General features: G+C 37.2%; 1 protein-coding gene across 1 annotated transcript in view; it reads right to left on the bottom strand.

Moving 5' to 3' along the window:
- Nucleotides 1–16,770, bottom strand: part of LOC125674125 (intermembrane lipid transfer protein VPS13D-like) — a 110,199-nt gene that overhangs the window by 64,581 nt on the left and 28,848 nt on the right. Inside the window, exons 15-29 of the mRNA XM_056158017.1 lie at nucleotides 15,409–15,587; nucleotides 13,360–13,514; nucleotides 13,132–13,253; nucleotides 12,804–12,895; nucleotides 11,399–11,570; nucleotides 10,945–11,077; nucleotides 9,739–9,870; nucleotides 9,289–9,379; nucleotides 8,871–9,028; nucleotides 7,819–8,097; nucleotides 7,177–7,538; nucleotides 2,978–3,111; nucleotides 2,698–2,836; nucleotides 750–2,469; nucleotides 36–183 (exon numbers count right to left, since the gene is read on the bottom strand). Coding sequence (XP_056013992.1) covers nucleotides 36–183; nucleotides 750–2,469; nucleotides 2,698–2,836; nucleotides 2,978–3,111; nucleotides 7,177–7,538; nucleotides 7,819–8,097; nucleotides 8,871–9,028; nucleotides 9,289–9,379; nucleotides 9,739–9,870; nucleotides 10,945–11,077; nucleotides 11,399–11,570; nucleotides 12,804–12,895; nucleotides 13,132–13,253; nucleotides 13,360–13,514; nucleotides 15,409–15,587 — 4,016 coding nt within the window. The remainder of the gene's footprint in view (nucleotides 1–35; nucleotides 184–749; nucleotides 2,470–2,697; nucleotides 2,837–2,977; nucleotides 3,112–7,176; nucleotides 7,539–7,818; nucleotides 8,098–8,870; nucleotides 9,029–9,288; nucleotides 9,380–9,738; nucleotides 9,871–10,944; nucleotides 11,078–11,398; nucleotides 11,571–12,803; nucleotides 12,896–13,131; nucleotides 13,254–13,359; nucleotides 13,515–15,408; nucleotides 15,588–16,770) is intronic.

Below are 16,770 nucleotides of genomic sequence, written 5' to 3'. Positions count from 1 at the left end.
ATTATATCCATAAAAAATAATGTATTCCACCTCACCCTGTTATAGTGATCTATATATTCTGGTGAGTTTTTGTCAATAAGCTGTACTTTGATGTGAACCAAGTCATCCATCTTGAGTTTGTCTACAGACGATCGCCTTGAGGATCGCCGTGATGGAGGAGGGGTTCGGGGACATGAGTCTTTTCTACAAAACAATATTTTGGATATATATAAACATGATATTATTGAAAACAATTTCATCTATTTTCTTCAATTCTTTTCAAATACATCTATATGATTTATCAGTATAAACAATGATTCAGCTACATAACAAAACTATTTTATTTAGTGATTTAGATACATGATTTACAATCTTACATTGAATACGGAAGATTATATATGCAATAGAAAGGGAGAAAATGTAATGGACCAGACTAGGATTCAAACCTGCCCCTGAATCTCTAGTCAGGTGCTCTACCAACTGAGCTATCTGGCTATAAGCAATGAACCCTGGCTGACCGCTATATTCCTCCCTCTTTAAATGTCTTCACACCTAGAAGACATCCAGGATCATTATTCCCTGGCAGGCATTTTCACCTGTCAGTTCCAGGGGCTGGTCTACACACCAAATGTAAAGGAAGATAGAAAAAATGCAACATACCAGACCGTGATTTGAACCCAAGCCCCCTGAATCTCTAGTCAAATGCTCTACCAACTGAGCTGTCAGAGATTGAACCTGTCTGACAACTACACACACAAGCATGAACTTACCCAGTGGATTTTTTAAATCCTGAAGCTTTAGATGATTGAAAGGCTCTTTGGCCGCCCATATCAGAAGCTGATCCTTTTGTCAAATGGCTCATGCTGTCATAAAAACTGGAAGGCAGTGATGATGGAAGTGTGGCTGTTGGCATAAAGATGGTGCTATCAGGGCAGGAATGGGACAAGAAAAGTCTAGGTCTCATGTAATCTTGATCACCTGCCTTTGATACTCTAGATATTAAGAGGTACTTATAATCTGAATCTGCACCTACAAGCAAGTCCTCCATAGTAAGAGATTGCAGCTGGATTTCAATATTTGTACTGTAAGAATTACTCTTCTCAAACTCCAGAAAAAAATTGTGAAGTTTAAGATCCACAATTCCTTTTTCACCTTCATCAAAATCTCCCTTCAATTCAACATTGAAAACTGGCACTTCAAAAGAAATTTTCATGATAATTCCCACATCTTCTGACTTTGACTCAGATTTTGATAAAACTGCCTCATCATTCTTTGCAGTGTCTTCTGGGATATCATGCAAAGACTCTTTGTCTCTCTGTGATGATGTAAAACTAGCAGATGATGACATATTTTTGGCACCCATTCCACGAATTTTTTCATCATATGTAAGATTGTCCACTGTTTCCAACACTTGCTCATATACTCCTTTACAAAGCTCTAGTTTGATTGGGGTGGGAATTTTGGCCAGTACCTCCATCACATTCTGAGGAGCCACAGTCTTTGCAGGACTACTTTTAAAAGACTCCTCTCCCAAGTATACTGTCTCAATTTCTTGTTCCTGTGAAACATTTGTGTGACCAAGTCCAATCACAATTTCTACTGTTGTATCATGCATTATGGGAACTCCACAGTCACCCTGATTGTATACACTCTTGTACATGACACTATGATCAAGAGAAATTTCTACTTTGGATTTTGGATTATCAATGTCTACAGCATACAAATTCATGTCTTTAGCCTCAACACTCAATCGCTCATGATATATCACAGACCTGTCCTCTTCTTCCTCTTGCATTGCATCATGGGAATTATTAATTGTGATTTTTCCTAAATGTGCCACCAGCACTTCAGAACTTGAAGAAGTCCTTGGAATAACTATCACAGGGGTTTCTAATTGTGCATTCAGAATAATTTTAGTTTCTGGTTCATCACTGAAATTTTCCAACTGACTAGTTTCATCCAGTGAAAGGCTTGAGTAAAATGTACTTTCATTTAAATTTGAAAAACTTTCCAGAGTTAAAACATCTGAGGACCGCTTGTTGACGATTTTAGTGGCTACCTCAGAGGCAGCAGACTTAATGGTTGTCGCTACTGAACTGGTATAATCTTTGAAGTCAGAAAAACAGTCAGCTATGTCATGCAACAGTTTTGGTGAGTGAACATAACAAATGGAGGCCAGTTCAAGATGAACATTCATCACTTTTTCCTCCTGTTCTGACATGTTTCTCATCCTTGGTGATGCCTCAATGTTCTGAAGGGTTTTCACTTGATGCATGCCTTTCAGAAAACGGAAAGAAAAAGCCTCCTCCTGATCTTTACGAAACATGGACTCCTGGGCAGTTTTGTACATGTCACGGATTGGAGCCTCATGAAAATGTCGGAGAGCTGAGTCTGACCCCACACTGAAGACATGCTGGTGTCTGAGATCTTCCGATGACACATCCATGATATGGAAGCCCCCCAGAGAACCCTCCACATCCAAATCCTTGTCTACAATAAAAAGGGATCTTTAGTACACATTCCCTAATTTCCAGCTGCTAAACAATTTATGTGTAACAGGCAAAGCTTCAATCAGTATATGTACTCCAGATGTTTACAACAAATTCAGCAGTACTACAAGTATTGAATTCAAATACTGTACTTGTAATAAATCAAATTTGAAAATTTCAATAAATCAGAAATTCTAAGTTTTTCCTATTCCTGTAATACAGTACATACCTACAGCTGCCTGCACCTTAGCAGAAGACATGGTTGCTGTGGCAACCTTATGGGCCTGTTTTAGTCCATCCAACTCTTCAATTCTCATCACCAAAAAGTTTAATCTGTTAAAGTCTGCTGTCACCTCAATTCTGTCAGGCTGAATTTAAAATGTGTTTGAATCGGAGAATCTCATTTTGCAAAAATAAAATTCAAAAGTGTTAAAAAATCTCTGAAACACTAAAACAACTGTACATATCTGCAACTCTAACCACATTAGTACAATAAACTGGTACTCTACCACTGAACTGGTTCCTGCTGACAAGTTGCTGACAATAGATGACTTGCTAAGGGAACCGCCACTGCTATCTTTGACCTTGGACGGAGACAGCCTCTTTACAAAGTTTAGTAACTCCATCATTGTTTCACAATTTCCTACAACATTCAAAATTATAATGTTTTATTAAATAAACAAGACTCCGCAAAGCAGAACATTCCCTTACAATGTAGGCAATTGGTAAGTTTTTTTTATTCTGTTAAGACCCATAGTGACCTTGATCTTTGATCCCAAAATCAATAGGGTTCTTCATCTCTTCATAACAAAGCTACATGTGAAGTATGAAATCAATGTAGCAAAAACTGGTCTGCAGAGTGTCTACAAGTTTTTCTATGAAGTCCAATAGGTAGAGTTACCCCTCTTTTTAAATCTGGGGACAAGTTTTAGTAATTGTCAGCAAAATTATAGAAAGGCATGTTTTTAACTCATTATACGAGTTTTTGGATAAAAACAATTTTTTAACTGAAAATCAATCAAGTTTCAGACCAAAGCATTGACATGCAAAACAGCACTTCAGAACATTCTTGATAAATGGTTAAAGAGGTTCGCACCTGAAATTTGGAGTTATGTCAATTTTTTTGGAAGTGTATTTTTGATTTCTACATTGAAGGAGAATTAGGAAACTGAAAAGATAAACTGAGGCTGCTACGCTTGTTATTGAGTTACAGTGTTCTAAACATGACCTTTTTGCACATAAAATTTATTCAGTTAAACTTGATTTTACTGTTGGTGTCAACACAACATAAGCAACATAAATCAATCATTACATAAAATAGATACATAATCATGTCTTCTAACACTACGGATAAAAACAAGATGTGTTTGTGAAACACAAATGCCCCCGATAATGGCCAATTCCAAAGATGGCCAAAGTCACAAGGGCAAATATCTTGGTACTAGTAAAAAGATCTTGTCAAAAGAAATACTCGTGTATAATATGAAAGCTCTAATATTTACCATTAAGAAGTTATGACCAATGTAAAAAAATTAAAAGTAAGTTAAATTCAAGGTCAAAAGGTTTAATACCAACAGAAAGGTCTTGTCACAAGGAATAGTCATGTGAAATATCAAAGCTCTATCACTTATTGTTCAAAAGTTATTAGCAAGGTTAAAGTTTTCAAAAAAAGGTCAAACTCCAAGGTCAAGGTTACGGGGTCAAAAATGTTGGTACCCACGGAAAGGTCTTGTCACAAGGAATACTCATGTGAAATATCAAAGCTCTATCACTTACTGTTCAAATGTTATTAGCAAGGTTAAAGTTTCAGACAGAATGACAGAATTACAGAATGACAGACAGGACAAAAACAATATGCCCCCCAATCTTCGATCTCGGGGGCATAAAAATTATCACTAGTAACGGCGAAAGAAAATAATGACCTTTCTGCACTCGATATACGAAAAACTTCATAATATCAAAATTGAGAGTTTAAAAGGACATAATTATTAGGACTTATGTCAATTTCTAAAATTTTACATAATTTTCAAGGTCTGGTCTTACACTTTAAAATGGAACTGAAAAAAGTGGGGGTTGGAGATAAAAAAAAAATTGAATTATTGGCGAAAATACTGAATTTTTATACAAAATTTCGAGTAAATTAATTAAAACTTTTTTAACAATCGGTGTTCTGTTCGGAAAAATATATCAACCGAGTTCATAAATTACAACATTTGAATTACTTCCAAGTCTCAGCTACCTGTATCATAAATTATAAAACTGAAATACATGAATAGAAGTACAAAAATAGACAATACATTGAGAGAAATAGAAACTGTAATATCAATCAGATTTAGATCTTTTTGATTAATGAAACCTTCCGCCACAAAATATAGTCCCTGCCAAACCCTTTCAAAATTTGAATTGATAAAAAAAAATTTCAACTTGATAGGGTTCAGCAATAGATGTGTGATATGTTTGCACCAATGGGATTAGTATTGAACCAGTAGATACTTAGTTGTAGCATCCTGCGCAGTTGTTCTCAAAAGCTCAGGAGCTAACCTCCTTAAGTAATATAGATGGTGGCAAATTAACAAGTGTTCTTTTTATTAATATTAGACACTGTAAATCACCAAGCATTGTTACACAAGCTTTTATCATTTGGTATTTGTCAAAATTCTTTTAAATGGTTTCAGTCTTATCTTAGCGGAAGATCATAATGTGTTAGATAGAAAGGTGTTTTGTCTGATAAAAAAGATGTTACAATAGGAGTGCTTCAAAGGTCCATATTGGGGCCATTGTTCTTCATTTTATTTGTTAACAATTATCCTAAATGTTTAAAACACTCAAATGTTTCTATATATACAGATGATACATCTCAGGATGTTTCACATGAATCTATTGATGCTATTGAACAAAGGTTGCACAAAGATCTTTAAAACTCTACGAAATGGATGGATAGTAACTTACAATGAACTTCAAGAAAACACAATGTATGTTGATTGGTACAGCAGTGTATCAAAGTATGAGACATTGTTGTAGATACTCTAAATATGGCCAAACATCTCGGTGTACAAATAGATGAATGTCTTACTTCTTGGTCTGTACACATTGATTTTTTATGCAAGAAACTTTCCCAGAAAATAGGCATTTTACGACATCTGTAAACTTTTATGTCAAATGCACCATTATTGAAAATTTATAACACTGTTATATTTCCTCATATTAATTATTGTTGCACACTTTGGTGCTGTGAAAATAACTCAGACTTCTACGATTGATATTTTTAGTGTTCTTAAATGGATGCCTGTTCACGATTATTTTATATATAGAAAGCTAGTGCTTGCTTTCAAGGTTCTTAAGAATATGACACCAGAATATATGTATTGAATGTTTTTAGTTTTGTCAAGCAAGTTAGTTCTAGAACAAGAAGTAGTGATAGTGACATTTTATATTTCACACCAAAAGTCCGAACTGAATATTATTAACGGTCTTTTAAGGTACATGTATCTTCCACAATTTTATAGAATCAGTCTGTCAGAAGCTGTGGTTCTATTTCATCTTTTAAATCAGCATATTTGCAGATTATAACTCAAATAAGTGATTTATGTATATTATATGTTTATATTTTTTTTCCCAGTGATATCATGTGCAGTGTATATATTTTATATTATGTTATCTCTTTTTCTATTCCCTTACTTATCTGTCTGTGAATATGTTTTATTCAGAACCACAATGTTAACTAGTCATTTGATGCTAATTGAGTATCCTGTCTAAATAAAAGAATTTATTATTATGACCATTTCTGACCTTTGATCCCATAATCAATAGGGTTCTTGCCCTCTTGATAGCAGAGCTACATATGAAGTCTGAAATCAGTGGAGTAAAAAATATGGCCTGTAGAGTGTCTACAACCTCAGTGTTACACACACATTAACATACTCGACCGCACACACATTAACATACTCGACCGCACACACACATTAACATACTCGACCGCACACACATTAACATACTCGACCGCACACACACATTAACATACTCGACCGCACACACACATTAACATACTCGACCGCACACAAATTAACATACTCGACCGCACACACATTAACATACTCGACTGCACACACACACACATTAACATACTCGAGCACACACACACATTAACATACTCGACCGCACACACACACATTAACATACTCGACCGCACACACATTAACATACTCGACCGCACACCCACATTAACATACTCGACCGCACACACACATTAACATACTCGACCGCACACACACACTAACATACTCGACTGCACACAAATTAACATACTCGACCGCACACACACATTAACATACTCGACCGCACACACATTAACATACTCGACCGCACACACATTAACATACTCGACCGCACACACACACATTAACATACTCGACCGCACACACACACATTAACATACTCGACCGCACACATACATTAACATACTCGACCGCACACACACATTAACATACTCGACCGCACACACACATTAACATATTCGACTGCACACACACACATTAACATACTCGACCACACACACACATTATCATACTCGACCGCACACACACACACTAACATACTTGACCGCACACACATTAACATACTCGACCGCACACACATTAACATACTCGACCGCACACAGATGTGTCCATTACAATATCCCTCAAGCAATGAATTGTGAGAGGATAATTACCTATAACATCCAAACTGTTGAACTGAATGTTAGCCACAGTCAGTGGACATCCGGAGTTGTTGCTGGGTGATTCTTCCTCGATGAATTCCACATCCAGCCTGATCAGGGCCTCAGAGTCTGGCGTGGGGGACGTAAGGTTACGACCAGCCTCCGACTTCAGCTGCTCCTTAGATGCGTTTTTAGACTTGGCTGTCCACAAGGAATGAATGGCTGTACTAATGGCCTCCTGAACAGTCTGCAGATGACCACTGTAGGAGGGCTGCGGTAAGGTCTCCTCTGGGGACTGGGGATAAACAGGGGAGGTAGGTGACATAGGGGATGAGGGGTCTGAGCCCAAGAGACTCCCGCTCTTACTGTCCAGTCTGCAAAACATATCAAAAACAGAATCTTATGAAAAGCATCTAACATGTACATCATTTGGTATTTCAATTTTTCTCTTCAGTCTTTCCAAAGTCTGACAAAGTGTACTTCTTCAACAGATCTCATTTCACTTCCTGTTTCAACAGATCTCATTTCACTTCCTTTTCAACAGATCTCATTTCACTTCCTGTTTCAACAGATCTCATTTCACTTCCTTTTCAACTTGTTAATATACATTTAGATTGACAATTTCAAATCCCTGTAATAATACTGTTTACATACGTGATATGTTTGTGTGAAGCCACCAACAACTCAAAATCTGGACCGTAAGTTTGTAAGGCATCCACAATCAGCAGGCTGTGTATAGACACCTGTACTGCGGTGTCGAACGGTCGTTTAGTGACCCCAGCCTTAACATTTGTGACCTGGAGCTCTGCCAAAGGTCGTCCACAGCTATGAATTTCCAGCTTTAGGGAGCTGATGGAGAACTGGCCCCACAGGAGACGGCATTCCTCCACAGCTGACCTGCTCCTGTCTTCATCCTTCTTATCACGTGCAGACCTACAGAAAGACACAAGAATTTTTTTAAAGTATCTGTTATTGAATTTTACACTGAACAATTCAATCATTTTCAAAAGAGCTCACCAGGCAGGTTAAAATTTGTGAAGGTTCATGTTTCAGTTTTCTGAGAGGAGTTTCTCACATTGAACTTTATCAATGATGTATCAAAATTCAAATGCAAATCAAAATTGCATCATGCACTGTATATCTTTATCTTACAAAAGAACAAGGACCTTTTTGAGTTGTTATGAAAAACATCAAAGCAAAATTGAACCTCTATTCCTACACTAGTAGAAAAACAATTTAAAGTACATGAGTTAATATACATTTTCAAACAAATTCTTCCATTATAAATCAAATATATGTAAATCTATATATATAAAAAAACAAACAAAAAAAACAACAACATCAACAACAACAAAATTCAAGATATATCATTATAATGTTATAAGGAGTGGGTAATGTTCGGTTCTTGATTAAGAAAACAAAAATAATTTTTCTATACATCATTTTCTAAAAACTACAATTTCACATGTTAGATCTATACTTCTTTTTTTTTCAAGGAAGACTAGTATCAACTGTGAGGACATCAGCAATCATTAAATTAGTCTGGGACTTTACACAAGAAATGCACTTGTTAAATATCTAAGTTCTATATCTGACATTTTCTAAGTTCTGTGACAGACAGACAGACAGACAATGAACACGATGATCACCAAGTGTCACTGCATTTTTCAGGCAACACAAAAATGTCTCTAAAGTTTGTAACACACCTGTTGTCAGCGCCATTGATGGAGGAGCTGATGTCACTCAGGTCTCCAGACATGGACTCTGTCATAGACATGGTACTCTCAGAGTTTGGTACAGCATGGGGACTTACGTAAGCTGTAGGTGTCGATAGAATCTCCACACACTTCCTCATCACTGACACCTGCACAGAGGAATATGGATAAATATACACACTATCATATCTATATCAATTTAGACTATAAATCTTTAAACATTGGGGGGGGGGGGGGGGGGAATATTTTAGTAAAGTATAAATGGTTGATTTATGTCTTCATTCTGTTTTTTCAATAGAGAAAGGCAACATGTTTTCCAAAGCTTGGCAGTAATCTGTCATTCCTTGCAGTAGTCAACACTGAATACAAAGTTTGCCAAAACAGATAATCTAGTGTATACGTCTCCTACCTTTTGTTCATTGACATGTAGAGTAAGAGAGGGCAGGTTTCCCGACACAATCATACTGGGGAACTCGGGATCTGTTGTGTGTAGTAACCTCCTACAAAACAGGGAAAAAAGTCTGAATACAACGTTAATAAAAATATAACTGATGTGTGTAACCTCCTACAATCAGTAAAACAAAGTCCGAATACAACGTTAATAAAGATATAACTAATGTGTGTAACCTCCTACAATCAGTAAAAAAAAGTCTAAATACAATGTTAAATATAACTAAGGTGTGTAACCTCGTACAACCAGTAAAAAAGTCTGAATACAACGTCAATACAGATTTTTCTATAAGATAATTACTACAAACAGAAGTATAGATTATTTCACTGAATTTTCACTATTTGTTTGGGGAAAAAGGAAAAACAAAGAAAATTGAGAAGTATGTTGTACATTGAGTCATGGTTGTACCTCTCAAAATGTAGATTGATGCTGAACTTGTCCACCACATGTAGGTGTGTGATGCCCCGCCCCTTCACATGTTTCCAGTTGTCCTTAGGTTTACCCACCATAACTTGTAAGTCAGACAGGTCCAGAGAGTACCTACATACACAGCATACTGACACAAACTCTGTCCATTCTTTTCATTTTTCATTGCATTGGAAACACTAAGCAACAGTGCATAAAACTCAAATTTCATCAGGTTTGAAACAAGTGCAAAAAGATATAACATGTACATACATAGACAATGTCAAATTGTATACAAATGAATTTCTCTTAACCCTTACGACAAAGTGATTTTTTGTATCTTGGTGAATCATCTAATAATGCTTATACAAAGTTAACAAGAGCCCCACAAGGCAGGATATCCCTTCTCAATGTAGGCAATTAGTAAATATAAGTATCTAGCTAACTCCCCTACTGACTTTGGACCTTTAACCCCAAAATCAATAGGATTCTTAGGGAGAGGGCTAAAATTTTGAGAATAAAATATTGTTTAAATAAATAGGATTTTCCCTCTCTAGATAACAAAGCTATGTGTGAATATCAAATCAATCAAGCAAAAAAAGTGTCCCGTAGAGCGTCTACAAGCTCAATGTTACACAAAAAAAGTGTCCCGTAGAGCGTCTACAAGCTCAATGTTACACAAAAAATGTGTCCCGTAGAGCGTCTACAAGCTCAATGTTACACAAAAAATGTGTCCCGTAGAGCGTCTACAAGCTCAATGTTATACAAAAAATGTGTCCCGTAGAGCGTCTACAAGCTCAATGTTACACAAAAAAAGTGTCCCGTAGAGCGTCTACAAGCTCAATGTTACACAAAAAAAGTGTCCCGTAGAGCGTCTACAAGCTCAATGTTACACAAAAAATGTGTCCCGTAGAGCGTCTACAATCTCAATGTTACACAAAAAATGTGTCCCGTAGAGCGTCTACAAGCTCAATGTTACACACATATTCAGCCACACACGAGCTGTTCTGTTACTATATCATCTCAAGCAATGAATTGTGAGGGGTTAATAAACTGTATATTTCTATCAACTTTCTCGGACAGTTTAAACACATAATTTTATAAATGTATGTACATACATGCAGATCATGAGTGCATATATCAAAATTTAAAGAGATTTCAATATTTTAAATCAACACATAGAGACAAATCAAAAAGATCATGTGTTACCTCTCATACAGCTTGTCATAGAGCTGGGCTTCCGACAAAGCAAAGTTAGAAAGGTCACTGGTTTCCATTGGCTCCACCCTCTCCGCCTCACTGGGTGGGGTTGACATGGGGGTCTGGAAATCATCACCATTGTCTACAATTGCAGGAAAAATGTATAACAAATACAGTAAAACATGCTTATAGCGAAGCGCTGGAGACTAACAATTTAGATTCACTATATATGTAATATGTAATTTTATATCCAGTAACTTTATAACATGTTTTAAAACTACAGTCAATAAAAATAATTTAGTTGTATGTGTGAATTCATTATAAGCAAAATCACTGTACTCCACGTTTTACTGTAACGTTAAGTCGGTTTGGTTTGGAGTCACTGGTAATCAAGTGAACAGTAGAACAGATCAGTGTTGTGAATGAAGTTCAAACATAAATATCTTTTTCCTACAGAACTAACCATCATTCTCATCATCTTTTGGATTGGTGGCGGCTGCATCCATTGTTTTGTTGTAGAGGTGGAGATGTCCCAGGTCTAGAACCACCATGTTGGACGACTGGTCATAGAAGTTCTCAGGAACCATAATCTGAGGAGCCGAGATGTCGAGATTGATGTCCCACCTAACGTGCTTCTGGAACCAAGAGTGTGACACACAGAAGTAATGAAATACAAAAACGATAAAAGTGTGCTTACTTAGAGTGGGGCGTAATTAACATGCACAAGCAATCCTTGCAAATTAAAATCTTAGGATTTATTTATCATGATAGTTACAGACATGTAGGTCACATTAATGTTATCTTTCATGTTATCTTTAGTAGACTTAGTCAACTTCTTTTGTTAAATCAGTTTAAATAGCGGGAGTTACCCCTTCCCTACTCCATTAAGTAGTGATTTAACGCCTTCCCTACTCCATTAAGTAGTGATTTAACGCCTTCCCTACTCCATTAAGTAGTGATTTAACCCCTTCCCTACTCCATTATGTAGTGATTTAACCCCTTCCCTACTCCATTATGTAGTGATTTAACCCCTTCCCTACTCCATTAAGTAGTGATTTAACCCCTTCTCTCTGACATTCAATAGTGACTTACCACCCCCCTCTCTCATGCAACCAGGCAGTAGTATTTTACACCTTCCCCCTCCTCCAACCAATAGTGTTTTACCCCCTCCTCTACTCCAAACAAATAGTGTTTTACCCCCTCACCCTCCTCCAACCAATAGCTCCTCCAGACAATAGTGTTTTACCCCCAGCCAATGGTTACTTATCCCCCCTCCTCCAGCCAATAGCAACTTATTCCCTCCCCCTTCTCCATCCAATACTGACTTACCCATTCCCAAACTCGTCTGTCTTATTCCCTCCCCTATATGATAGTGACTTACTAATATCTATTTTCCGATCAAATAGTGCCTTTACCCCCCCCCCCCATCCCATAAAGACTTACCCCCTCCCCATCCCATAGAGACTTACCCCCTCCCCCATCCCATAGAGACTTACCCCTCCCCCATCCCATAGAGACTTACCCCCTCCCCATCCCATAGAGACTTATGCCTCCCCCATCCCATAGAGACTTACCCCTCCCCTATCCAATAGAGACTTACCCCTCCCCCATCCCATAGAGACTTACCCCTCCCCCATCCAATAGAGACTTACCCTCCCCCTTCCAATAGTGACTTATCCCCTTCCCCTCCTCCAACCCACACAAGGACTTACCCCCTTCCAATAGTGAGTTACCCCCTTCCCCTCCTGTATTTAGTAGTGACTTACCCTCTTTTCTCTTTCAATCCAATAATGACTTACCCTTACTCCCTCCTCCATCCCATTGAGTGACTTATCCCTTCCCCTCCTCCAACCCACACAAGGACTTACCCCCTCCTCGCCTTCAAACAAATCCTCCAGGGCTTGCTTGAGCTCTGCCTTGGACCGTTCCTTGATCTGTTGAATCTGATGTCTTGCTGTTGCTATCAGTAAAAAATTCAGCTTAATGATAACCCCCCTTACTGTAAACTAAGCAGTCATGCATTATTCATAACAACTTTTATTCATGTAGCATACCCCCGTTGTATATTTCTTACTAACATTGCATACCTCAAAGACAATATTCATAAGCAAATAAAATGATGTTTTATAGTATGACTCATCCCTCACACTTTATCTCACCGTCTATCATGGAGGGTGTGAGCTTCAGTTTCCTTACCTGTGAGTTTGAGCTGTGAAAGTCTCGAACTGCTCATTTTCTTGGTGGAGAAAAATTCCCGTACTCTCTTAACAGATGATGGATTATATACAACATCCAGAGGCTTTGTTTGAATGTTCAACCTATAAACAGGTAATTTTAATATGTTTAAATTGCTGTATTTCTGCATTTCACTGAACATTTTATCAATAAGTATAATGAGACTGTTGAAGGTTCCCAATGACCAACCTATATTTAGCTGTGCTATTAACTGGGTTTTTCTCATAAAACAATTCAAAGATCTTATCCATGGAAACCCCCGAGCTGGGAAGACTGGCTGAAGGCTTCTCCTGTCGTGAGGAGAAACTGCTCTGAGGAGATCTAGCCAGAGAGAGGATTCGTTCCTGAAAATTACAGGAAACATACATCAATATTCAATTCTAATTGTCCAAACTGCATCATTATCATTATTTTCAAAGATAGATTTTTTTTTTAAAAAGTAACTGCATTTTGAAATAGATTATCAATGTTGAAATGAATTAAAATGACTATGATATTTCTTAATTTAAAGTTTCAGAATATGAAGGAAAAATAAAAAATTCAGAAACTTCTTTCCAAATGAAACATAGTCCATATTGCAGCACATAATGAAAAACTGCATGAACTACAATATATAAAATCAGGATATACATCTTCATTAAAACTCTATGTTCAAATAATAGGGTCGATCTACATTCCTCAAAATCTGGTCATCTCTGAAAATATTTGTGATTTTAGTTATTAGAAATGATAGATTGCTATGTATGTGCTGACATTGTGTGTTCAGTGATCTATAAAACTAATTATCTTGCACCAACAGTCATTGTGTGAACAAACTTGAAGCTATCTCATGGTTTAAAGACACTTGAATCTTGATTATATTAGGATCTTTCATACTTTTCTGGTTCAGTGCTTCTTGAATAGAAGAGCTTTTAAACTAACCATACTACTTTTAACTTTTTTAAAACAATATGCCCCCTCTTTTTCGAGGAGAGAGAGAGAGAGAGAGAGAGAGAGATTTAAAGTAGAAAATGTGAAAAGTATACAGATGACAGTCTTGAGAAATCCAATGGGGCTTATAAAACTGGGGCATACTTCAAAAAAAATTTCAAGTCACCTTGACCATATCCAAATGACCTTAGTCTATAGTCTTGACACATTCTCAGATTACAAGTGCCCACTGTTTCCTCTCCGTTAAACTGCATTCAACGCAGTTTAACAGAGAGAAAACCCATGGGTTCCAACGATGTTCATTACAAAGTTATGATATAAACAATTATTTCTAACTCTCCTTTTACTAGCAACTTCTTGACCTTTGGCAAATGATCTTGGATCAAGCTCATAACACAATATGTATCCATAAGCAATATGTAACTCTTGTGCCAAGATTGAGCTTTCAATGTGTCCATTACAAAGTTGTGACCTGAACAATATATTTGTTTATACATGTTTATGCCCCTAGGGGCCCATTATTTGGCAATAAACTATCTGTATCTGTATTTGTAACTGTCTGGTCATATGACCATATGTAAACTCTGTCAAGTCAAGCATGAGTGCTAAATGCCTCTCCTTTACAAAGTTGACCTGGACATTTATTTACACCTGTTACCTTGACCTTCACCCTAGAATAATGACCTTGGGTTAGGGTCATGACATAAGCAACCTTTGTGCCAAATAAGAACTTTAAATTTGGCATCCTGGTCTGTGTGTAGTGGTCCCTAACAACATTATCAAATATCTGGAAACCAACTGTTGAAATTTATCCCTCATCAAACTATAAGTCCCCCCCAGATTTGCTTGGGAGATTTGTAAATGCAAAAGCATATTCAATTAGCTGTTCTAAATCATAAATCAGTGTGGCAACAAATATTTCTGCAGTCATTTGAAATGTGTATAGAGCAATGTTACAGGAACCTGCAAAGTCAAGGTCATGAGGTCAAAATTTTCCTACCTAAATAAAGGTCTTGTCAAAAGAAATAAAGCCCTATTACCAACCATTCAATAGTGATGGCCAAGGTTAAAGTTTTTCAAAAGTAGATCAAACCCTAATGGTTAAAATTTTGGTACCAACAGAAAGGTCTTGTCACAAGGAATACACATGTGAAATATGAAAGCCCTATCGCCATCCATTCAAAAGTTATAGCTAAGGTTAAAGTCTTGTTCGACAAACAGACAGAGACATGGACCAAAAACTATACGCCCTTGGATCTCAATTACTGTGGCATAAAAATAACACTTAGTTGTGATATTGTTCAGTACCTTTGGCTGTGGAGCAATAATGTTAGGAAACACGGAGTTGTCCAGGAGTTTGTCCCGGAGGTACAGTCCCCCAACATTGACACCAAACTTCATGGCTTTACTGCGGGGCCGTGACTCAAACAACATATTAATGGATGAACACTCCAACTCCATCATTGTTACCAGCTGGCAATCAACTCCTGATAATCAAAATTAAAATAATTTTTAATGAAGTCCTACATAAATGTACTGTGGAATCATTACATGTTTATCTGGACGGGGTGTGGTCATACTCACGGGATTTCATTAAACCTTTTAGCAAACGATTACAAGCTTAATGAACAAAGATGATTAGATGTTCTACACATGAAATGAATGACAGATCTGCTTCAGTGATCAGATTTAATGACAGCAGATAAAGTGTTTTGTTAGTAAGTAGTTTTACATCGAATTCAAGAATTTTTTTCGCTAATGCAGAAGCATCACCAGCCTTAGGTGAAGAGCTATAATTTTTCACTTATGCATGGCGCTCAAGACTGCAATAGTAAAGGCTCTTAATTCTGTAAATGGCTACTGTGACACAGAACCTGTAATAGTAAAGGCTCTTAATTCTGTCAATGGCTACTGTGACACAGAACCTGTAATAGTAAAGGCTCTTAATTCTGTCAATGGCTACTGTGACACAGAACCTGTAATAGTAAAGGCTCTTAATTCTGTCAATGGCTACTGTGACACAGAACCTGTAATAGTAAAGGCTCTTAATTCTGTCAATGGCTACTGTGACACAGAACCTGTAATAGTAAAGGCTCTTAATTCTGTCAATGACTACTGTGACACGGAACCTGTAATAGTAAAGGCTCTTAATTCTGTCAATGGCTACTGTGACACGGAACCTGTAATAGTAAAGGCTCTTAATTCTGTCAATGGCTACTGTGACACAGAACCTGTAATAGTAAAGGCTCTTAATTCTGTCAATGACTACTGTGACACGGAACCTGTAATAGTAAAGGCTCTTAATTCTGTCAATGACTACTGTGACACGGAACCTGTAATAGTAAAGGCTCTTAATTCTGTCAATGGCTACTGTGACACAGAACCTGTAATAGTAAAGGCTCTTAATTCTGTCAATGGCTACTGTGACACGGAACCTGTAATAGTAAAGGCTCTTAATTCTGTCAATGGCTACTGTGACACAGAACCTGTAATAGTAAAGGCTCTTAATTCTGTCAATGACTACTGTGACACGGAACCTGTAATAGTAAAGGCTCTTAATTCTGTCAATGGCTACTGTGACACAGAACCTGTAATAGTAAAGGCTCTTAATTCTGTCAATGGCTACTGTGACACTGAACCTGTTTTTCAAGGTTATATCCAAAAGATTTG

This window comes from Ostrea edulis, chromosome 3, assembly GCF_947568905.1.
Source record: "Ostrea edulis chromosome 3, xbOstEdul1.1, whole genome shotgun sequence".
Classification (NCBI taxonomy): Eukaryota; Metazoa; Mollusca; class Bivalvia; order Ostreida; family Ostreidae; genus Ostrea; species Ostrea edulis.
Note: the sequence above shows the minus strand (reverse complement) of the source record. Positions and strands in the feature narration are given on the sequence as shown.